The 26,023-nt window shown below is 42.3% G+C and overlaps 1 protein-coding gene across 1 annotated transcript in view; it reads right to left on the bottom strand.

Annotated features, from left to right (window-relative positions):
* Nucleotides 1-1,398: 1,398 nt before the first annotated feature.
* LOC145393430 (uncharacterized) overlaps nt 1,399-26,023 on the bottom strand; it is an 86,993-nt gene continuing 62,368 nt past the window's right edge. The window contains exons 7-8 of the mRNA XM_080267526.1: nt 12,421-12,633; nt 1,399-3,179 (exon numbers count right to left, since the gene is read on the bottom strand). Coding sequence (XP_080123652.1) covers nt 2,111-3,179; nt 12,421-12,633 — 1,282 coding nt within the window. The 3' untranslated portion in view covers nt 1,399-2,110. The remainder of the gene's footprint in view (nt 3,180-12,420; nt 12,634-26,023) is intronic.

Below are 26,023 nucleotides of genomic sequence, written 5' to 3' on the forward strand. Positions count from 1 at the left end.
TGGTCCGGCTGCGCGGAAGAGGAGCGTCGGGTCACGGGGATGTATGTCGTTTCTGCTCAGAGCACGGAAATACCTCCCCACTGTCTCCTTCTCGGGTGGGGTTTACCTCCCTATGCCCTCCTCCTGGAGTGGTGGTGTTGGGCTCGCTCCGCCGAGCGTATATTTCAGTCATCATTTTTCTCCCAGAGATATCAAGTGTTGTTCCTCAGGGTTCTGTCCTATCACCAACTCTTCATTCTTTTCATCAATGACCTAAGCTGTACATACATCTAATCCTATCCACTCATAAGCTGATGACTCCACCCTTTACCTTTCTATTTGCTTCTTGCGGCGTCCATCTCAGCAGATGCTTTAACAAACCAATGGTTATGTGGAGAGAACGGATAGCAACAGAGTGGTGAAAAAGGTATATCTGAGCAAATTTGAAGGAGGAAGGAGGCGGGGCAGGCCAAGCAGAAGGTGGAAGGATATGGTGGATGAGAGTGTAAGGAAGACAGGTATGGAAGTTGGTAAGGCTAGGGGACTGACAAGTGATCAAGCTGGCTGGATGAATGTTGTGAGAAGAAGTGCATGATCAGAGGTTTGGTACTCCTTTTTAATCTGACTGCATCTGGAGTGACTTTACTGGATACGTTAGGTGAAGCTACAGCACGCGGTGAATGTTTTTGGCGTATCAGATACAACCAGGATTCCGGGGGCTTGAATGATGAGTGAATGGAAGCATGGCCCATTGGACTGAGCAAGCTTATGCTGTGTGGATGTGCCACTCCTCACCCTGCCCTAGGGTGAGAAAGGAGGTCCGGATGATGATGATCATGATGAATAATCTGAATGTGTTGCAACACGAAGCCTCAGCATCTCTAAATGAAAACTCCTTTTCAATTAAAGGAACTATACATTCCAGGATTCTTAAGTGTAAATTATCACTTATGGTAATTTGCACATAGCAACTGTAGTGACATTATTATAAATGACAGCTGATACACAGTATGGATGACCATGTATAGATTACATAATACTAGTATTACTGTACTGTTAAGTTTATGCAGTAAATGAATCTCACACAAAGTACTGATCTTGCATATTATACTACATAAAAGGTAATGATAGTCTACATGCTCTGTTGAAACATATCAAATATTACAGATGAAAGAAAAAGATTCAACTTGGCACTATGATTTTTTTTCTTAAGAGAGTGAATGGAAGAAGGAAAAAAACAAAAACAAGTCCATGTGTCTAAAGGCATCCTCCATTCATAATATATTTATAACAACTGGATTTAAATAAAAATGGATTCAATGATTGTGGGAAGCAACTCCCAGGAAGTGAATTCCAGAGAGTAGTGGTTCTGGGGATAAATGAATTTTGATAAGTAGAGGTTCCGCATTGCGGGGGAGAGAATGTGAGTTCATAGGCGCTCCCAGCTGCTCAAATATTTCGGGAGAAAATGTGAAGGGGAGGCACAATTGAAGCAAGTTCATCAGAGACGGTAAAAATATTGTTAAAATAATGCTAAAGAAGCAACATCTCTACGTACTGATAACAGAGGAAGGTCCTGCGTAATGGCAGGATTATTGATTAATCTAATGGCTTTATTTTGAATTTTGTCCAAATGCCTCAATGCAACTGCTCCACATCCACTCCGCAGTGGCGAACAGTATTCGATCTAAGAAGGCACATGACTTTTGCATATTGTGGTTAACTGCTCATCAGTGAAGAATTCACGAACTCTGTACAGAAGTCCCAATTTTTTAGAAGCATCTTTAGCAAGGGATTTAACATATGCTGTCCAGCTTAGGTTGGTGTTTAGTGTGACATCTAGGATATCAGTTGTAGTGGATATGGGAGTGACATCATTTAAAATTATGTGGGAGTCTAAGGGATTCTTTCTGTTGGAAAAATTAATGTAGCTAGTTTTCTAAGCATTACGATGATCATATACCCTATAACTATTAACAGAGTATGTGTTAGCACAAATAAGTTGATAACAAAATGGTATAATTTATAGTACTGTGCACAACACAGTAAAATACAAAATATTTATCCAAAATATTTATCTGAAATAACAATTATTAACCAATATGAGTAAAATTTATGCTGTAATACATAATTACAATTCTGGAACTCGAACTGGTGTTTGGGTATGAGTAGTGACCAATGCTGGTGGATCATCCAAGCTTGTCTGAGTTTGCGTGTGAGTGAAGGACAGCTCAGGAAACAACTCACTATGGGTTTGATCTGATGTCTGTGTGTGGATGGTTGAACACATGAACTGCTCAATATCTGAAAAATCTTCATATGTCTGAGTTTCACTAGTGCACCAAAGACTATCACTCCCATGAACCTGACAAGATCCTGGTGACTGGTAAGAACCTGAATCCTGGTATGAATTGTCTTCATTCTGGGCCAAGAGACTGCTGGGGTCAGTCTGTGTTTCTGTGGTTGTAAGAATAATTTCATCAGTATCATCAGGCATGTCAGCATTTTTACTCAAGAGAACATCATGGTCAGTCTGAGTTTCAATACTTGATGAACGTATATTACACAACGGTGGAGGTCTCCGTCTTGGGTTAGCAGTAGCATCACCAACAACTCCTAGTAAATCATCATCATCATCATCAATGAGCAGCTGCGTTGATGGGAAGGATTCAAGGTCTGATGTCTGTGTTGATGTGATTGATACAGATGATGGAGAAATACCTGGTTCATCTTCTCCACAAGCTCGATCAAATAGTGAAAAGGCAAAATTATGTATATGAGCCTGTGTTAGCCTACCACCACGAGGGCTTGTCTGTGTCCCAGAGCTACTCTGGTGGGATGTCATGAATTCAGGTAAATCTACTTGTAATGATAAACTTCCGAAGGAGCCTGGTTCTGAAGTGCAGTCCTCTGTGTCTTCAGCAATATAGTTTGTGCTATTTGGGTTACTTCTACTAGTTGTAGTGGTGACTGCATGTGCTGCTACAGCTCCTGATAAAGCAGGAATTGAATTGGTTTGCTGTCTTTTACTATCTCTATGAGTAAGTCTTGTTTGAGTTTCCGCTGTGCGCTTTCTCTTGCCAGAAGATCGAGAAGTGTTTGTTGATGGTTCCCAGCACTTTGCAGGACTGGAAGATTTTCTTCTAGAACGTCTTGCAATTTCAGCTTCTGTCTGTACACCAACATCCACATAGGGCATCCTGTAAACATAAAGTTTGGTATGAATTGCTAAAAGGTTTACTATGAAGTTACATACAGTATATATATGTACACACTTGTGTGTATATATATACAGTGGGGCTCGCATAGTGCACGAATTGCATAGTACACGAGTGACCAAATATTATAACCATAAAACTCTGAATGCGCGAGTTTAGCCCACAATACGCGAGGCAGAGGCAATGAGTGGCCCAAAACTGCTATTTTCCCAGACTACACAACCCCCCCCACACACACAACGTGCCCATCGTAATGCTAGAGGCTCGTGGGTAAGGTGCTCAAGAGGAGCCTACAGTAAGATCTCGCCAATAATGACTTCGACAGTAACATTTTTGGCAATAACAGTACGTTAGAACAGATACTCTGTTTCTATAATAATGCTTGGATTCACTTGAATAACAGTAATTTCACGAATGCCATTATGTCCATAACAAGATGAGGAATGAAAAAGACAAACAATAAAAGACGAAGGAAATTGCCGAAAATGTGAGCAGTTGCGAGGAGGAGATGGGGAATCCTCCCCTCACCACCTCCCCTGTCTCACCTGCTGCCATCCCCTCCACCTCCACTGCCCCACCTTACACACCAGAAGCTGCCCCCTCCATCTCCACAGCCCCACCTAACTCACCTGCTCCACCTGGCATACCTGCAACCCCCAACATAATGGCTGTTCTCGCATATCTTCATCAAAGCCTGGAATAATACAAAATTGGCAACTGTTAAACACACATGGTGCGGCTGGTAAGGCAGGGGCACTCGTGACTCTAAGTGTGTTGCCGCGCCTCGGAACCCTTGTTATTTAAGTCTATCAGGCCTGTCGTTTACTGTTTTTAAGGTGACGGACCATATTTTTGTTATTTTAGCTATATTTGTAGTATACGTCTTAAAAATTTTCCCTTTATTATATCTCTAAGGGTAAAAAAATATCAAGGTTTGAGGGGGGGTCCTGCCCATTTGTTATTTTTCCCATAAGATTATGTATTCACAGTACACGAAATCACAGTGCGCGAGGTCGTGGACCGCCCATCCACTCGCGCACTGTGCAAGCCCACTGTATATATATATATATATATATATATATATATATATATATATATATATATATATATATATATATATATATATATATATATAATATATATATATATATATATATATATATATATATATATATATATATATATATATATATACAGTATATATATATATATATATATATATATATGTATGTACATATATATTTACAGTAAGGCACCAGGTTTCACGTCTAACAGGGACTGTGAAAAGTGTCGCCAAAGTTGATTCCGTCAAAGCTGGGGCATTGACTTTATGGGAAATAAATTAATGGGGACTGGGCCTGTAAGAAAACTCACCCCTAGTGTATTTCCTACTTTAAATACATCCTAAAGTTACCTGAAATGTTGCTATTAACACAATAAATCATAAAGTAAAATTAAATTAACTGCTTACACATGTAACACAAACACTCCCTCCACTCAAACATAACACTCACCAGAAAGACCAAGGTGAAGGGCTTAACCCCTAAAGTACTAAGCTCAACGATTGACATTTTTCACAGATTTTTAAACGGACAAGGAATGTCGATCATGCAACTTCCACAAAAAACTGGCGGCAGCTTGCTCCACCCCGGCTGTGACGTAAATGGCTTCTGACCAATCAGAACTAAGTGTTGGACATGTGGGAGGGAGGATCCAGGCCCATACCCAGACAGTAGGGGGTGTGGCCCCCACCTCCCTCTCACAGCACCCCTCTACCCCACTATGTTGTTACTACCCTACCTCCCTTCATTCTTACCACCACCACCACCACCCCTCCCACACCCTCCTCATGCATCCTCCACCCCTCAGATGTGGATCCCCCCGCCATGTCCCTCCCCAGTCATCTGTAGGGTGAGGGTAGCCCACCCCTACCTTCCCTCCATGTCCCTATACTTCACTGGGGCCCTTCCTTTGTGTCTGGTGTTGGTCTCCTCCCATCTCTCCATCCCCGTACACCCCCTCCTGTACTTACCACCCCCAACCGCCACCCCCAAGCACGGAGTATCTTTACCCCCCCCTCCTTCCGGCCTCGAATATTTTGCGTAATTTTTATGCTTTATGGCGTGTTTTGAATCATTACCTGCACGTTACTTGTGTTTTTGCATACAGATGCACACATCACAATTACTTTATGTTTTTTTTTTCTTTTTTGTTCTTCTTGGGAAAAAAGTCTTTGTTACCTGCCTACTATACCTATCTATCTATTGCCAGATGCCTCAATCCCATTTGGGGTGGCCACAAACAAATCGCCTCCACGTCGCCCTGTCCCCCGCCATTTCACTACCCCTCTCCCAACTCACACCCCCCTCTCTCATATACCTCTCCAACCCATCCCTCCATCTCATCCTCGGCCTCCCCCTGCCTCTTCCCCCCTCCACCTCACTCACATACACTCTCTTCGTCAGTCTTTCACCCTCCATCCTCTCCACATGGCCAAACCACCTCAGTGTATTCCTCCTAGTGCTTTCTATCACATCCACATCCACACCACAATGCTCCTTTATATCCTCATTCGTCAGCCTCTCTCTCCATGTGACTCCACAGGCTCCTCTTAATTAACTCATTTCCACTGCTCTCACTCTTGACTTGTGTCCTTCCAGCAACGTCCAAGCTTCACTACCATACGTTAGAGCTGGTATCACAATACTGTCATGTAGTAACTTTTTCACTTCCATGCTCACTTCCCTGCTTCTTATCACTGCTTTCAAGGAACCAGCAACCTTTCTTCCCTGCTGTACCCTTTCAAGCACTTCACCCTCCAAACCTCCATCCTTGCTTATCACATTACCCAAGTACTTAAACGTACTCACATTTTCCAATTCCTCACCATCCAACCTCGCTGTACATTCACTGACTTCACCTCTCTCAAAGACCATCACTTTACTCTTCCCTACATTCACCTTTAGATTCCGTTTCTTACACACTCTCCCAAACTCATCCACCAAGCCTTGCAGCTCCCTTTCGTCTTCACTCAACAACACAGTATCATCTGCAAACAACAGTACAGGGAGTTTCCAAACACTACCCTCTCTCACCAGGGCCACTCCAACATCCACTGCCCTGTCTTGTATCTCTTTTATAACCCCATCCATATACAAATTAAACAACCATGGAGACATGACACATCCCTGTTTCAATCCAACATTAACCCCTAAAACGCGGATCGTCGCATTTGCGACGGTCGGCCCAAAGGACAGAACGGCGGATCGTCGCGTTTGCGATTTGAGTTAATTTTGAATAACCGCGGGCAAGCAGGCTCCAGCTGGTATTGTCTATCAGTACCGCCACCCGTGAGCTACGTTTAGCACACTTGACCTTTGTACTACTGACCTCGGCTGTTGCCAAGTATCATTTTTTTTACCCACCCACGCACCGATGCGCGGCCCTCCCTCATTGTGCGATATGGCAACGCGCGGACGGCTCATACGTGTCAATCTGCGCCGTCATTTCGCAAGCACTTTCTGCTATTGGGAAACGCTTGTTTCCCCAGTTGTCACACTGTGATTTTTTCGCGCGGTTTGCCCCTGATTAGCGTCAGTCCACACAAATCTTCCACTGTGACACCATGTCCAACTCGAGCTCTTCCGAGTCTGTGCCTTCCAGCCCTCCGAAAAAGGGTTTTGTGACCTCAACCCCCTTCAAAACCTTACCAGGAACTACTAAGGGCCTGAGTGACTCTGCAATAGCCAGTGAACTATTGAAAGCCTCGATGGACTATGGCAGTGACGTCGGTGTGTGGTCAAGCCTGGCAGAGTCTGACACACAATCAAGTGCAGAGTCTGGGCCAGAAGTGACTGTTTCTGTGCCTGAAGTGAGTGTGTCAGTGCCTAGCACCTCAGCAGGGAAGGCTCCTGTGAGAAGGGGCCTTGAATATGGGAAGGGGGCAAAAAGAAAAAGGAGTGGTGACCCCAGCTCACTGCCATTGTCCCCTACGCCAAGTCACGCCACCGTCAGCCCGCCACGTACTCCCAGCCCCATTCTCTCGTCCTCCTCTTCTGCTGCCCTGTCTCCTGAGTCGTCTGAGCCGCCTTCACCACCTCGAAAGGGAAGTAGACGTTCTACTTTACGTACTAGAGGTTTTCGTAGGCCAAGTGTTCGTGTTGGTAGAGCTAGAACTTTGTCCCCTAGCGTAAGGCTAGCTCGTAAGGAAACTCGCACTAGGCAACTCGGCAGTCACGCCACCGCGAGTGACCTTGAACCCTCAGATAATGTCCCCACCACCACCATCACCACAACATCAACACGACCTAGGATAGCCTCTGCCTCACGTACTGTCTCACCGCCTGCCTCACCCACTCCCACACGACCTGCCTCACCCCCCGCCGCCCCCAGCACCTCCCAGCCTAGGCAGGGCACTCTGGATGCCTTCGTGTGGTCAGAGGGATCAGATTTTGTGCCGGAGGATCTGCCCTTTGATGACAGTGGGTGTGGAGTTCAGGCTGACTTCCCTGTTGACGAGGATGGTGAATGCTTGGACTATGTGTTGGCCTTCCTTGACAACGAGGTAATGGAGCAGATCTGTACTGAGACAAACAGGTACGAGGGGCAATCTGCTGCAGTTCGCGAAGGAGAAGGTGAGGCGGCCACGCCATCCACGTCGTGGATGGCAGCATGGGTGCCTCTAACGATCAGGGAACTTTTTGTATTTATTGGGTTGATGTTACTGATGCCCCACAACTGGAAACACAAGCTGGAAGAATACTGGAGTTCCGACGATCTGTGCCCAACACCAATTTTCAATAAATACATGAGCCGCGATCGTTTTAGGCAGCTAATGACTTACCTTCACTTCGCGAACAATGATGAGCCTTCCCAAACTGACCCATTATGGAAAGTGAGGGGAATCCTGAACTTGATCAAGGATAAGTTTACGAGGTTCCTGCGCCCTTTCAAGAAAGTGGTGATTGACGAGTCCTTGGTTTTGTTCAGGGGCCGTCTTCGGTTTGTGCAGTACATTCCAAGCAAACGGCACCGCTTTGGAATCAAGTTTTTCATGCTGTGCGACTGCAAGACGGGGTTCATCTTAGACTTCGTCATTTACACCACCAGCAATGTCGATTTGGATAAGACTGACCCCCTTGGATTCTCTGGTTCTGTGGTGAAAGTGCTTTTGGAAAAGTACTTTGGCGAGAATCATGTCCTGTATACAGACAATTACTATACAGCTCCTAAACTCGCCAAGTACCTTTCTGAACACGGCGTCGGATCCTGTGGCACTGTCAGAAGCAATAGGGCACACTACCCTGCCTTCCCCGAGGCTGAAAAGTCAAAGCGGGGAGACGTGCACCTGAAGAAATCTGACAAGATGCTTGCGATCAGGTGGCATGATAAGAGAGTCGTGAATATGCTCACCACAGTACACAAGGGGGAAATGCTGGCAACAGGGAAGGTCGACAGAAGGACTGGCGAGCCTGTGATGAAGCCTGATGCTGTCATTGACTACAATGTCAATATGTGGCTGGTGGACAAGTCTGATATGATGATCGGAGAGATTGACTGCCTGAGGAAAAATCGTCGTTGGTACAGGAAGGTGTTCTTGCACTTGATTGATATGTGCATGTTGAACGCCTTCATCCTGTATAAAATCAAGAACAGGAAGCCAACAAACTACTCTCTCCGAAGATTTTCCAAGACTTGTGTCTACCAGCTGCTTCAGCGTCACGGCCAGGTTCTTTCAACAGGTCCCAAACGCCACCCTCAGACACCTCCAGACTGCCTACAGTGTCAGGCCTACCTTCAGCGACACCGCCTGGAGCCACTGCCTGCCACTGCCAAGAGGGGGAAAGCACTGAGGAGGTGTCATGTGTGCAGCCACACTACCAGGCAGGACAGAACCTTTAGGCGCACCTCTTTGCAGTGCAAAGAGTGCAAAGTTCCCCTCTGTGCTTACCCGTGTTTTTTTGACTACCACAGCCTGACTAGATTTTGAAAATAAGGGTAAGATTCTTTGAAATAATACTGAGAGTGACAGTGATACTAGTGTTTAGTTTTCTTTTACGTGCTGACAGTGACAGCCTGATGAGTGTAAATTAGTGTATGTACTTGTAAAAGCACTGACAGTGACAGTGTTTTTTGGTGTAAATAATTGTACATACAGTAGTAATAATATAAATATTGCGAGTGACAGTCACTCCAGTGTAAGAAGATGAAAGCATATGTTCCTATACTATGTTCTGACAGTGACAGTTTGTTGTGTAGAAAATATTATTTTTACAACAATGCACAGTGACACTGATGAATAAGACAAAAAACGGACAGCTACAGTGAAAGTGAGCGATAGAAATGAAGTGTGAGTGGCCGACCGGAGCGAGAATAAAGTGCCTGCCGTAAGGCTGAATAAACTCGCGCCGCGGTGGTCTTCCTCAGTCCCGATCCACAATACTGGCAGTGACAGTGATTTTTATGGCCGTAATAGTGACAAGCGAACGTTTGCAAAGTACTATGATGGAAAATAATGTAGTATACGTGTTTTTTGCCATGAAAAGGCAAATGTGACAATAGTGACGGGAAGATCGCCACCGCGCTGCATGTCGGCCGTGCGCTCCGTTCATTTTAGCCTTATTTTTAGTGCTTATTGTACAAATACGGATTCCAAACAACCTTTACGTTGTTGTATAAAGTGTACTGTGACAGATTGAGGCTGTGGTAGAAAGAAAACCGGGTTTCTGGAGGTGTGAAAGCGAAGACTTTGTTACCCAACTTTGCAAGTCTTCACAAGTCCTTTGGTAGTCCACGAAGGCTCAACATGTCTCAGGAGAAAGCTGAATGTAAGTACTATATGCCATAAAAATTTTAATGCTCTAGGGTTAATCTATGATTTTTGGCAAATATTTTCCCACAGGTACTCAGACCCCGCTACAACCCCGCCACAGTGGGGGGGTCAGGCGTACACAGCCGCGTTTTAGGGGTTAAGACAGAAAAATTCACTCAGTTCATTATCCATATGCACTGCAACCTCAGCATCCTCATACACACTCTTCATGGCATTCAACAACTTCCCATTTACTCCATACATTCTTAATATTTCCCACATTCCTTGTCTATCCACTCTATCATATATTTTCTCCAAATCCATGAGGGCTGCACACAACTTCTTCCCATCTCTAGAAACTTTTCCACTAAAGACCTAAGGATGAATGTCTCATCTACACAACCTCTTCCCTTACTAAAACCTCCCTGTTCTTCTCCAACTAATTCCTCTGTTATTTCCCTAACTCTGTCAATAAGTATCCTACCATATACTTCTCCTATTACACTCTGAAGACAGCTGTCCCTATGATTACCACACGCTTCTTTTTCCCGTTTTCCTTTGTAAGTGGAAATAATTATACCTGACTTCCAATCCTCAGGAACTCTACCTTCCTCCCAGGCCAATCTACACATCTATATCCATTCTACAACTAGCTCTCCCTATGCTTCATCATTTCACCACACACTCCATCCAACAATTCGTAGGGCTTTCCCTATATTAACTTCCTTCATTGTTTCCACTACTTCCATCCTACTGATCTCTTCCTCCCTCCTCACCTCCCTCCTTCTTCCAGCCATTACCCAGCCACTTACACTTCAATTACTTTCTTTAAGTTCCTTAAAGTGCTCTCTCCATCTGCTCACTTCTTCTCCCTTCTCCATTAGCAATCTACCATTTTTATCTTTCATTCCCCTACTACCTTCTTTATTGCCCTGTCTAACTCTCTTTACCTCTTTCCAGAGCATTTTCTTACAGTCCCTCCACTTTACACTCAAATTTCTTCCAAATTCCTCATCCACTCTTTTCTAACTCTCTCTTACTAATCGTTTCACCTCTCTCTTCCTCTCAACGTAAAATTTTCTCTTCCATCTCTCAACTTCGTCCATGCCTCTGCTTCCCATCCACTCACTATATGTTTTCTTCTTTTGTGCCACAGCTCGTCTCACCTCTACACACCACCATGCTTTCCTTGCACCCCCTTATGTCTTCCTTTCACCTCACACACCACCTCACATGCTGCACAGATTTCTTCTGTGCATATCTTGCACACACCTTCCACCTCCCCATCTGCTCTAAGTCATATTTACCCAATTGCTCCTCCACTTCTGTCCTATATTCTGTCCTTTTTCCATCCTCTTGCAACCTTTCTGCCCTCCTTGTATGGACTACTTCCTTATGTCCATCCCTCTTTTTATTCCTCCCCTGGACTTGAACTTTGACTTACACCACTACCATGTGGTGGTCAGAAAGTCCACTTCCCCAACCTCTGTATGCTCCTGCATCCATGACATACTTTCTCATTCTCTCATCCGCACACGCATAATCAATCACTGCCTTCTGTACATTTAGTTCACCACCCACCTTTCTCTCACCACGTATACCTGTGGATCATTTTGTGCCTAAAGAGGGTACTGGCCATCACCAACCTCCTCTCTGCACAAATGTCCACTAGAGCACTGCCATTCTCCTCCACTTCTGTAGGCACATCCCACTCACCAACTACTCCAACCATCTTCACATTCCCTACTTTTCCATTAATAGCTCCAATCAAAAACACTCTCTCATGCCTTTCAATCTTTTCCATGCATCCTTCCACATTTGCTCAGAACTCTTCTTTCACTCAGCTTGCAGGATCTAAGAAGGGTACAATAAAAACAACAAGATTCTACATCCATCCATCATCCAATCCCATATTGCCCCATGAGAAGCATAGAAGCCCGGAGCTAGGCAAGTTGGTCTTGACATTTAAGATGAGAGTGACCAGCCTCACTCATCCCTGAGTGGCATTATGTGAGCAATAAACTCCAACCATCCCTTGGATATAAACCTACACAGGCTCAATCTGATTGGAGTGCCCTAATTAACCACCAGGCACCATAATTTGGTTACATGTATATGGCTACCATCCAGCACAGTAAATGATTTCCTTGTGTACAGGAAACCATTTGGCTTGTTACTCAGTGTGGTCAGCCACAGGCAGAAGGAAGAGGAAAGAATGAAGGAAAGAAAGACAGAAGAGGAAGTGTAAAGTCACAGTAGGGAGAAGGAAGAGGAAAGAATGAAGGAAAGAATGACAGACGAGGAAGGAAGGAAGAGAGGACAGTGCAGACACCCGAGGCAGCACTAGATCGAGTAAGTGATGGTAAGCATCCCCACCAACCACTACAATATTCTACAAATGTTTTGATTTACCTTTTAATAGAGGTGGCCCCTAGTTCACTGAGAGCTATGGCTGCCAGGAGGTGTGTGGGTTGCTGAATGTGAGCAGCAAGGGAGCCATGAGCTGGGGCTGGACAGATGCTTGCTGGTCCAGGGGTGAATGTGGTGGCAGGCAATGGTGATGCAGAGGGTCTTAGAAGTTCCATAATATCTTCTGTCTTATTTGTCCCATCAATGCTGTGATACCTAGGACATAACATGTTTTATGTTATTAAATGTAACACTGTCATGTACACTGCAAAGCATAATAAGCATATCATTCTTCAGTACAAACAGCAAATACAGTACACTGTATGCACTACATTACACTGCAGTACTATTATATTCATTCATAGAAAGAACTACTACCTGCATCACACATAAACTCAATCCTTGAGTAACACACAGCTGAGTAACACATTTTTCTTCTAACACGCTCAGCATAATGCGACAGGTCATATCAAGACATGGAAAAACTTGAGCCCACGCAGGAAGTCAGCTGGCCTGGCGATGAAATTTGAAAGTCACACGCAGTGACGTTACCCTCAGCTGGCCTGGCGACAAAATTCGAAAGTCGCATGCAGTGATGTCACCCTCCAGACTCGCCATGATTGGCTGGCTTACATCTGGGTACCTGTCCTGGGCACCTCAAGGCCATATGGTTAAATGAAAATTAATAGGTTTCGCAATTTTAGGGGACGAAATTGAACGAAAATGTATGCTAATCAGAAAAAAAAAAAAATGCTCTTTCATCCATGTATTCTCATAAATTAGTGTTGTTCCACATTCTTCGTTCAATTTCTCACTTCCCAACACATTTTGGATTGACTGAGCATATAGCTATCAGTCCCTTCTTGTGTCTCACTGAGTTATACTCCACTCATATGGGTTTTGCAATTTTAGGGGATGAAATGGAATGAAAAATGTTTGTTAACCAGAAAAAAAAAAAAAAATCTTTCATCCATGTGTTCTCGAAAGTTAGTGTTTAGCTCCACATCGTTTGATTTTGTGCCTCCCAACACATTTCGGACCGACTGAGCATACGGCTATCAGTTCTTTCTCGTACCTCACTGAGCTCAACCCCACACTCATATCGCAGTTTTACGGTATGAAATGGAACAAAAGTGTTTGCTGTTGAGAAAAAAACTACTTTTTCATTGATGTGTTTTCATAAGTTAGTGTTCAGTTCCACATTCTTCATTCGATTTCATGCTTCCTAACACATTTTGGACCAACTGAGCATAAGGCTATCAGTCCTTTCTCGCACCTCACTGACTTGACACACACTCATATGGATTTCGCAATTTTAGGGGACAAAATGGAACAAAAATGATTTGCTAATTAGAAAAAAAAAACATTACTTTTTCATCCAGGTGCTCTCGGAAGTTAGCGTTGAGTTCCACATTCTTCGTTTGACTTCTTGCTTCCCAACACATTCGGACACTGACTCTTGGTCATGCCACGTGATCAGCCTCTGCCACCCAGAAAGCAGCGCATCTTCATGTATGCCCAGAAGTATGAGACAGTAAAGGAGTTAGGGTAGGGAAAGAGGCAAGTAAAAATTATGCCCAGAAGTATAAGATAATAATGGAGTTAAAGCAGGGAAAGAGGCAGGTTGAAATGACAAAAAAGCATGGCATGAATGAAAGCACCATCAGAACGATTCGGAAGGACAGGGAGAAGATAAGGAAGATTGTGTGTGGGAACCCTGGTGCTGCGAACCTGGCAGCAGTGAAAGTTCATAATGTTTTCCTGAAACTGACTGAGAAGCTCACTGGGAGTTATGTGGAGCACCAGAGAAAGAACAACTAGCCATATGCTCAGTCAGTCCAAAATGTGTTGGGAAGCACAAAACTGAAAGAAGAATGTGAATCTGAATATTAACTTATGAGAACACAATGATGAAAAATTAAAATGATGAAAGATTAATTTTTTTCTGGTTAGCAAACATTTTTGTTCCATTTCATCCTCTAAAACTGTGAAATCCGCACGCCGCTGACAACACATATTCTTGCCTTATTTTCGCCACCCAAACCTCTATATATTGCCATGAAACTACATCATCTTAATTGCTGATGTTTGTTCTAGCCAATAAGCGAAAAAAAATACAGAAAAATACAAATACCTGTAAAAGTAAATTAGGCCACCGAGAATAAACATTTCCGAACGTCAATCTCACTTTCCAATATCCTAGTTCGAACGTTTTCCATCATACAGAAAAATGTTGTTAGAAGTTTTGATAGAGAATTTCATCAGCTTTCTAATGGGAACATCCAGTTGTAATATAATTTGTAGTTTTCGAGAAAATAGCCAAAAACTGAAAGCCTTTAAAAAAAAAAACTGATTTGTGTACAGGGAACTCTACCGCAAAAGTTTTCTCGCACATGTTATGTTTTTATTTCATAATCTTTTGTAGAATTTCATGAGCTGTCTCATGGTACCCGCCGATTTTTGACAGGCCTCATAGTTTCTGAGTAAATCGCAAAAAACTACTGTGTACTCACAGCCGTGCTGCACTTTTGTCATGCACACACAATAACCTTTATATTCCCACCTACATAACAACGACTTTTCACAAGAGATATTACATTGTTATGTCTTACACATACGTTGAATTCAGTGATCTTTATCATGGTTCTTACAGGAAATCGGCATGTACAATAGTTTTCGAGCAAATGGACGACAAACATAGAATACTCCTCCTCACCCGCAAGCGAGATAGAAACACTCTTTCCCTGCCTCACCCACACCTACATATTTTTGCTCATTAGGTTTTATTATTTTCTTTTTTTACTCAAAGTATACACGTAAAACATCATAAGCGTTTTGATAGTGCTCTCAGAAACTCGACATGACCACAAGTCTTTTTGCTAGGTAGTGATACTGAAGCTGAACTTTCTTCCATGACATATGTGTATATGTAAAAAAAAATACTCATTTGTGTAAAAAATACAGAAATATAGAAATAGGTCAAAATACAAATCAACAAAATACAGATAACTCACTTCCTCCAGAAGTATTGAGATGTTGGCGGGTACTTGAAGGGTTTGAAGCTGGGGAGTTACGTAGTGTGTGTGTGTGTGTGTGTGTGTGTGGCGTATTTTGTTCTCTCCTCCTCGCACTACATTTGCCTAACACATACGATGCACACAATAGATTTCTCCACAAACATTTACTGCACGACATACGTATATATGTGTGGCATATTTCTTGTCTGTGATCCTTGTGCTAGGTTTTCGCTAAGTCAGTCAATGCACACAATATTTCTCAGTGAACACTCACTGCACTATTTTATTGGTATGTTTCACACTATACCATACACAATATAGCACTGTCTGACATTGGTACAAAACCTTTTCACTGAAGTCTGTGATTGTGTGGCGTATTTGTTGTCTCTGATAATTGCACTAGGTTTGAGCTAAGTCAGCCAATGCACGCAATATTTGTTGACGAACACTCGCTGCACTATTTTATATGTATATTTCACACTGAACCATAAGCAATACTATCACATGATTCCATCCCAACCTCCTCTATTATTCCCTTCCTGACTCTATGGTGTACGTGACTGCTTGTTTCCTTAGCAACTATGGCATATCTCTATGCCAAACATAATGCCTGCTATAGTAAGTCAGTTATTTCACTAATCCAGGCACTATATGTTTCACAATATACAAGTACTGGCTTCACTATAAAGGTAAAATACTCACATCATTTACGAGCAGGGTGAAGCAGAGTGGAAACCCTGTTATAACAAACCAGACTCCTGCCTCTCGGCTTAACAGCTGATAACGGGCCCCAATGCTTTACAAACAATATATCTATGTTCCATAGACACAATCACTTAACATTGTATTAAAAAATACTGTACAAATACAATATTTCAATAATGGCTTCCGCCTCAGGTGGGAGGGGGAAAATGGCGGATTTAAAGGGATAACTGACAGCAGCGCTACCCTTCAGCCAGGCTGGTCATGAGATACTGAGGTTTTTCTGCTGTGCATTGTCTCATCAGAGCATTCAGAGTGTTGCCAAGTGTTTACCTCGGAAGAGAGATGCACCCACTAGAACGCATCAAAATTTGATGCAAATTGGCTGAAAACTTTCCTTTTGATGGTGCTTTTTCTGCTTAACAACACAATTCGCGTCTACGTGCGTTTATGTGCCAAACCACAAAGAACGCGATTCGCGTCAATGTGCCTCGGAGGGTTAATATCATGCACTGTACTACCCTTATAATAACAGACTGTAACCCACAAGCTGAGCAAAAATGGCTGTCCGCCTCTTCACTGAATGGTCAAAGTCCCCCAGCCACCCAGATCACTGGGAACGTACCAGCCGTGAGTGATTAATACAGACTTTAACCCATCGGCAGAGCAAAAACACAGTCTGCCTCCTCACCGAACAAAGTCTCCCAGCTGCCCTCGCTTCTCCCCCTCCCGTCCCTCCTCCATCCCCCTCCACGCTCAGTGCTGCCAGGAGTGTCTCCCTTTCTGTCCCCCTGCCCTCCCCTACCCCTGTTTAGTGCACTGCCTGACAGTGCCTGGCCTTCCACCACTTACCTCACCGCATCTCCATGAGAGATTTTTTCATTTTTGGCGATTTAATTGAAAAACATTGGCCGCATCGAAATTCCAAAGCCACCATGAGAATGCACGTGAAATTCTGCAACTAGAGATATATTTAGCTCTTGCACGGTGCAGGCAAAATTTTGAGCTAGGATGTTGGGAATTTATCTGAAGCTATTTCTACTCTTGAACAAGTTCATTCTCACAGCATTTGTGTGTGTTTTTATTAGGTCATCTTATAGTATAAACACCAGTGAAGATGATGGTATACAATTTATGCCAACATAATCAATTTCCAAAGGCAAATTTGGCCGTGGAAATGTCCTTGTTTGTGCATGCGGAAGCAGCCATGGTTGGATTCTCGGTCTGTTAGTGTCCCGGAAGTTACTGAAAACTTACGGTTCCCGAGAGGGTTATAATTCTTTTTGCACCCGTTGTCTTCAATGATTTTTTGAAGGACTTTTGTTGTTCATTTTTCCTAGTGTTTAGCATTATATTGGATGTTCACATGTGTGTTTTGATGTCTACACAGCTAAAAGACCGAAGAAGACTGCCACAATTAGGAGGGGTACTGTACATATAGGTAGGATATTTGTGGATTTTTATTGTTTATGCAGTGTTTTCTTAGTGTTTAGCATTGTACTGGATATTTCCTTGTGTGTTTCGATGTCTAAATACACTTGAAAGACCAGAGAACACTGTCACAATTAGGAGGGGTACTGTACATACAGGTTGGGCACAGGCAGTAGGTTGAGCATAGGCAGGGTATGGGTACAGCAGGGATGGAAAAAATCACAGATTAAAAAAAAAAAAAAATGATGTTTTAAATTAAATCAGATTTTATTTTATTTAAATCAGATTTTTAAAAACTCTGTATATAATATATATATATATATTTTTCAATCTTGTTTGTGCCTTTGGAAATTATGTCAAAAGAGTACAATACTGGGTCTTTTTCCCTTCCACTTGCTGCAATACATCCATTTGGCATTATTATCTATTACTGTTCAAATAAACAGACTTACAAAATTGAAAATAATAATGGGAATGGGAAGTGGGAGTAAGGCAGTGCACCACAGGCTAGCACTTCTTGGTATGAGGGAGATTACTCTCACTGTCAGATACTGAAGAAAATTGCCAACTTGTCTTTTATATTTTGCCAAATTAGGATCACAATTATTAGACTGAATCATGTTACTGTTTATGCAAAGAATAGTTTAGTTCATATGTTAACAATGAGTATAATCACATTTATTGTTATTATCAAAGAGCCTTCTTTCTTCTGTTTTCTAATATTTGCCTTGTACCAAAAGGCAATCACTGGTGCCTGACTTGATCAAGATCAGTACAGGAAGAGTGCAGGCCAAGCAGACTTGATGCATCTGTACAATACACATCCATCACATTCTCTGTCTTCTTCATATTTACTGTTATAATACAGTATACAAAAAATTCATTTTGATTTCAATCATGATTTTTTCACTCTGATTTCAATCGATTTAAATCACATGATTTAAATCATAACAATCCTGGGGTAAAGAGGAGTATATTGCTTCGTATACATCTTTGGCTCTATTACATTGGATAATTATACAGTGTAAACTCACATAAGGCAACCTATGCCGGCCTAAGCTCGTTTGGGTGTCACTCATTGTTTACTTTTCAGAACACTGATATAAACTAGTATGTGGTATTGCTTGACGACAATGAAATTGACTTTGTTCACTCCATTAAAAAAAAAAAAAAAAAAAAAAAAAAAAAAAAAAAAAAAAAATTGCACACACACTGAGGGGTACCTATAACAATTTCACAAAACTATTTCTCAGTATTTTGAAATCTAAAAGTTAATACAAAATCTGGAGTTCTAGGGAGTGTTCCTCCAAAGTTTCATCAAAATTGGTTAACATGACTGGGAGGTGGAGCTGGATAAACCCTAACAGAGAGAGATAACAGTCTATTATTATACAAATATATAAAATACAGGTGGTGTGTGGGGTGAAGAGAAGATGAAAGGGGGTGCAAGGAACAGCATGGTGGAATGAAGAGGTGAAACAGGCTGTGGCACAAAAGAAGAAAGCATATAATGAATGGACGAGAAATAGGGGCGTGGAAGAAGTTGAGAGACGGAAGAGAGAGTTATATGTAGAAAGGAAGAGAGAGGTGAAAAGATTAGGAAGAGAGAGTAAGAAGAGAGGGGATGAGGAATTGGGATGGAATTTGAGTGTAAGTGGAGGGAATGTAAGAAAATGTTCTGGAAAGAGGTTAAGACAGTCAGACAGGGTGGCAATGAAGTTAGTAAGGGAGTGAAAGATAAAAATGGTAGATTACTAGTTGAGAAAGGAGAAAAAGTGAGCAGATGGAGAGAACACTTTAACCCCTTAACCGCGGGGCGTCACTTTCGTGACGCTTGGGAGCAAGGGATCATACCGCGGGGCGTCACTTTTGTGATTCTGTGTTATTTTGAATTCGCCCGGGCTTTCAAGTGGTGGCTTGTATCATCTATCAGTACTGCAAATGTCCAACACTAGTCAGCACTCCTAATCTCATCTGTACTCCCATCCATTGTTGACAATTTAGCCATTTCTCCCAGTTCTTGACTCCCCTCCCTACCTCCCCTCCATTACCCTCTCCTCTCATCTGCCCGGCCGAGCTACGCTAAGAAAATCTTCCCTGGAATTTTCCACTGATTTCATCCATTGAAGTAAGCCCTATGCCCTATTCTTATACCAAATAATATATACAAGAAAGAAATAAGGTAAGTGATAGTGCCATACACCTGGAATTGGCTAATTATCACCTGACAACACCTCACGTGCACTAGTTCGCTAATTTTCGCTGTTTATTTCCCCTTGAAATATGCCGTATAATCTATTCTCGTAATAAAAATATATACAGGTAAGCCCTTAATTCACGCGAACTTTTTTCACGCGATTTCGGTTATCCACAAATTTTTCATACAATAATTAAAACATAAAATTATAGTATTCAAATAAATAATTTTAATATACAAGAGAAATAAATAAAATATAAAAATGCCTACCTGCTGCCTGTGTGCATACATACATATATGTGTGTGTGTGTGTGTGTGTGTGTGTGTGAAAGGTCGGTCTACCACGCACCACACAGTAAGTTTGAATCCGACGGTCAAACCATGCATGACTCGCGAATCGTTATTTGTGGCTTATTTTTCTGCCTTCCAGTGATTGCTTGCCTTGTCTGCCAACCTGGGGCCTAAGCATAGTGCTAGTGATGCATGTGGTAACACACCAAAACGAACTGTAACGTGATGTTGCTGACAGAGAAAGTTGTGTTGGACAAACTTAAGGGAGGAATGTAGGCGACAATTCTCCATCAGGATGATTCCCCGTCATTTATTTACATACCAGTTTATTTAGCAAGTACAGTACACTAGTTTTTTACTTATATGAATTATAAAATCCCCCTGAAAATTAGTTATTAAAGTATTAATTAATCAATAATAAGTGTATTTATAGAATGACAGGGAATCGTCCATGTTTTGATGGTGCATTGACTTCATGGTGAATTGTCTCTGAACCGTGTGTTTGGGATGAGTCAACTGTTCTTACAATAAAGAAGACAGAACGTAGCACACGGGAGTCAGTGAGGGCTAGTGCACCAGACTGTGCTAAAGTGTCTCCACCTACGCCTGTGAACTGGCTCGGAACCTTATGTTTGGGGTGAATGAGTCAACTGTTTGGACAATAAAAAAGGCAGAATGTAGAATATGGGAGGCAGTGAGGGTTTGTGCACCAGACTGCTGAAGTGTCCACCTATGCCTGTGCTTGTCAGGTTTCAGTGTTAAACTTCTTACATTTTTGTTGTTTTTCATACTTTATGCTAGTTTATAAGGTGTATGTAGTGCATAAACAGTATTATTCAGATGTAATATACTTAGTAGACATGCGTAATTATGTGCACACAAGGGCAGAATGTATACGCGAATTTACCACATACGCGAAGGGTATGGGAACATAACCCTCGCGTGAATTAAGGGCTTACCTGTATAAGAAAGGAAGGGAGAAGCCTAAGTGATATTTACATGCACCTGCAAATACCTAATTTATTATGTATTGTCTAGATTTCCTGCCAATCATTTCATAGCGTATATAGTAGCAGCTGTCACCCCGCTGACAATGCCAGCATTGCACTCCCCCTAGGCAGGCCACCACACTGTATTCAGTTTACTGTCGTCTTTCAAGGTGAAAGCACGTCAGATTCGCGCCTGTCCAATTCCGCCGCTTTTTAGCCCCATGCAAAGGGCCCTGTGACCTCTACCCCCTACTAAACCTCGTGTGGAAAGAGGTAAAGGGCTAAGTGACTGCTGTGGAATGTGAACTGGCTAATTTGTCAATGAAAATGATAGACAGTGACTACGATCTATCTGGTGAGTAAAACAGTGCAAGTGGAAATGTAAATAATGTGTAAACAGCAAGTGAAAGCAATGAATGTAAATGTAAGTGAACAGTGGACAATAGTTTTATAAGTTACTGCAAGTGACTGCATAACACAGTGTAATAAAATAGAAATGTAAATAATGTAAATAAAATAGAGAATGTAAATAGAAATGTAAATGAGTAGTATTATAAGAATACAAGTACAGGTATATATACTAGGAGTAATGAAAGTGAAAGTTTCACTCTAGCATGTATGAATACTATGAGTTATGACAGTGAAAATGAAAGTGACAGATTCACTCTCAACACTAGTATACAGGACGAGAAAGTGAATGCTATGTATTTTACTGAAAGAGAAATTGAATGCCTACAGTGACAATAAACTACTATTATTGAAGGAAACTTATGGATAAAGACTGTAGATATATATAAGTGTTATATAGTAATAGAAATATAAACTGTGAGTATTTTTATGAATAATAAATGACAGAACACCAGCGGCGAATGATCGCAAGTGGAAAGGTCATACGCGCTCGTAATTTTCATTGCGTTCACAGTTTTTTTTTTTTGGAGTATGGATTCCAAACTATTTGAGAATCACAGAATAGTGTTTCTAGTGATAATATCAGGCTGCGGTAATCATATTACGGGTTGTCTGGAAGTGTAAAGTGGAGACTTTGTTATCCAACTTCAGAGGTCTCCACAAGTCCTACGGTACTCGACGAAGGCTCAACAAACTGCCCAGGAGAAAGCTGAAGGTATGTGCCATATGCATATGTAATTATAATATTCTAGGACTAATAACTGATTTTTGGCAAATATTTTTAGAGAGTCTGTCAGAGCGCGAATATGCCCGCAAGACACACAAGTCAGGCAAAAACAACCCTGCGGTTTAGGGGTTAATGAATTGCTGAATATAGAGAATGAAAGTAATGCGAGTATAAGTGGCCGGGGAATGGCTGGGAGAAGGAGGGAGGTGAGAAGACAGGAAGGAATCAGTAGGATGGAAGTTGTGGAAGCACTGAAGAGTGTCAAAATGGGGAATGCCCCAGGAATTGACGGAGTGTGTGGTGAAATGCTGAAGTATGGGGGAGAGATAGTAGTAGAAAGGATGTGGAAGATGTGCAGATTGGCCTGGGAGGAAGGTAAAGTCCCGGATGATTGGAAGTTAGGTATAATTATTCCCATGTACAAAGGGAAAGGAGAAAAAGAAGTGTGTGGTAATCATAGGGGCAATTGTCTTCTTAGCGTACAGTAAAACCTCGATATAACGGACTTCAGTAGATCGGAATTCGCCTTTATCAGACTCAAGGAGCTACCAGACTAAATTTCTGTACTGTATATCGGAAAAAGTATGATAAAGCCAGAAGCATTCCGGACTGCCTGACCACTTCTGCTATGTTCACCACAATAATGTAAATAAAAGACATGTTTATCAGTGTACAGTACAGTATTATTATATATATTATACCATTTGATTAATGTAGTGGAGTTATAACACAGTACAGTACCACAGTGGTAGTCAAAACAGTTTAAAAACTTTATGCAATCCGGACTAATTGATGTATCAGAAAAAGTTCGGATTAGCAGTGGGAAGTCCGGATGTCGTTTTTATTGGAATTTTGCATTTTTTGGAATGGTTTGGGCCCCAATTAGTCCATTATAGTGAGGTCTTACTGTAACAGGAAATGTATACGGTAGGATACTTACTGACAGAGTTAGGGAAATAACAGAGGAATTAGTTGGAGAAGAACAGGGAGGCTTTAGGATGGGAACAGGTTGTGTAGATCAGATATTCATTCTTAGATCCTTAATGGAAAATTGTCTAAGAGAAGGGAAAGAAGTCGTATGTGGCCTTCATAGATTTGGAGAAAGCATATGACAGGGTGGATAGACAAGGATTGTGGAAAGTATTAAGAATATATTGAGCAGATGGTAAGTTGTTGAATGCTGTGGAGAGAGTATGTATGAGGGTGCTCAGGCTGCAGTGCATGTGGATAGTGAACTGAGTGAGATTTTCTATTTGAAGATTGGGTTGAAATAGGGATGTGTAATGTCTCCATGGTTGTTCAATCTGTATATGGATGGGATTATAAAAGAGATACAAGATAGGGCAGTGGATGTCGGAGTGGCCCTAATTAGAGAAGGCAGTGTTTGAAACTCTCTGTACTGTTATTTGCAGATGATATAGTGTTGTTAACTGAAGACGAAGGAGAGCTGCAAGGCTTGGTGGATGAGTTTGGGAGAGTGTGTAAGAAACGGAATTTAAAGACGAATGTAGGGAAGAATAAAGTTATGGTCTGTGAGAGACGTGAAGTCAGTGAATGTACAGTGAGGTTGGATGATGAGGAAATGGAAAATGTGAGTACATTTAAGTACTTGGGTAGTGCGATGAGTAGGGATGGAAGTTTGGAGGGTGAAGTGCTTGAAAGGGTACAAGGAAGAAAGGTTGCTGGTTCCTTGAAGGAAATGATAAGAAATAGGGAAGTGAGCATGGAAGTGAAAAATTTATTACATGACAGTATTGTGATACTAACTCTGAAGTATGGAAGTGAAGCTTGGACATTGTTGGAGGGACACAAGTCAAGAGTGAAAGCAGTGGAAATGAGTTATTTGAGAGGAGCCTGTGGAATCACATGGAGAGACAGACTGACAAATGAGGATGAGAAGGAATGTTGTGGTGTGGATGTGGACGTGATAGGCAGCATTAGGAGAAACACACTGAGGTGGTTTGGTCATGTGGAGAGGATGGAGAGTGAGAGACTGATGAGAAGAGTGTATATGAGTGAGGTGGAGGGGGAGAGAGGGAGGGGAAGGCCAAGGATGAGATGGAGCAGTGGAGTGGAGAGGTATATGAGAGAAGGGGGTGTGAGTTGGGAGCAGGGCAGTGAAATGGCAGGGGACAGGGTGACGTGGAGGCGATTTGTTTGTGGCCACCCCATATAGGGGATTAAGGCGTCTGGCAATAGATAGATAGACAGATAATGATCACTTCGGACAATGATCAGCGACTGTTACAAGGGTGTTGTATTCATAATGCTTCTTGACTGTAAATTATTTTTTTTATTTCATGTTTTTATCATACTCAGGATTGTTACCAAGCACTTCAGAAACATTCCAGAGTGAATAATAAAAGGAAAACTTAACACACAATATTTCTGACAGTAATTCACTGATGTGTGAGAGTTGTTTATTGTAAGAATTATCATATTTCACTCTCATCTTAAATGTCAGGACCAACTTGCCTAGCCCCGGGCTCCTAAACTCCTCATGGGGCAATGTAGGATTGGATGATGGATGGATGGATTACCATATTCAGATTTTCTTTAAGAAATGGAATCTAAAGGTGAATGTAGGGAAGAATAAAGTTATGGTCTTCAAGAGAAATGAAGTCAGTGAATGTATAGTAAGGTAGGATGAAGAGGAAATGGAATATGAGTGCATTTAAGTACTTGGGTAGTGTGATAAGTAAGAATGGAAGTTAAGAGGGTGAAGTGCTTGAAAGGGTACAACAAGGAAGAAAGGTTGCTGGTTCCTTGAAAGCAGTGATAAGAAACAGGAAAGTGAGCATGGAGGTGAAAAAGTTACTGCATGACAGTACTGTGATACTAACTCTAACATATGGAAGTGAAGCTTGGACCTTCTTGGAGGGATACAAGTCATGAGTGAAAGCAGTGGAAATGAGTTATTTGAGAGGAGCATGTGTAGTCACATGGAGTGACAGACTGACAAATGAGGAAGTGAAGGAGCATTGTGGTGCGGATGTAGATGTGACAGAGAGCATTAGGAGAAACACACTGTGGTGGTTTGGCCATGTGGAGAGGATGGAGACCAAGAGACTGACGAGGAATGTGTATGTGAGTGAGGTGTAGGGGAGGAGAGGGAGGCCAAGGATGAGATGGAGGGATGGAGTGGAGAGGTATATGAGAGAGGGGGGGGTGTGAGCTGGGAGCAGGGTAGTGAAATGGCAGGAGACAGGGCGACATGGAAGCAATCTGTTTGTGGCCACCCCTTACGGTATTAAGACGTCTGGCAACAGATACACAGGTAGATAGAATTTGGGAGATTTCTGTCTGAAACCAAGTGCTGAAATATTATAGTTCAAAGACGAGGGAGAGTGGCCATGTGCAGTTTGTCACAAGGGCGTGGGAAGTAATTCCATCTTGTGCGGTGTTTGTGATAAATGGGTGCACAAGAGATGTAGTGGTATCAGAGGTAGACTGCGAGATAATGCTGATTTTATGTGTACAGCTTGTCGGGGAGAGCAGGTGGAGATTGTCAGGCGTGAATGGATTGAACTTGCTGGTGAATCTCTTGAGTGTGTGGAAGAGTTTTGTTATTTGGGAGACATGTTGTGTGCTGGAGGTGGGGCTGGAGCTAGCTCTGTGGCTAGGGTGAGAAGTGGTTGGAAGAAGTTCAGGGAGCTCTTGCCTCTCCTGACATTGAGAGGACTCTCCCTACATGCTAGGGGGTCTTTGTATGCAGCATGTGTTAGGAGTGTAATGCTGTATGGTAGTGAGACCTGGGCAGTAAAGGAGGAGGATATTCGCAGGCTCAGAAAAACAGAAATGACAATGATTAAGTGGATGTGTAGTGCATCCCTGAGTGCAAGGT

This window comes from Coenobita brevimanus, chromosome 24, assembly GCF_032717465.1.
Source record: "Coenobita brevimanus isolate Jiangsu-jjx chromosome 24, ASM3271746v2, whole genome shotgun sequence".
NCBI classification, from domain to species: domain Eukaryota; kingdom Metazoa; phylum Arthropoda; class Malacostraca; order Decapoda; family Coenobitidae; genus Coenobita; species Coenobita brevimanus.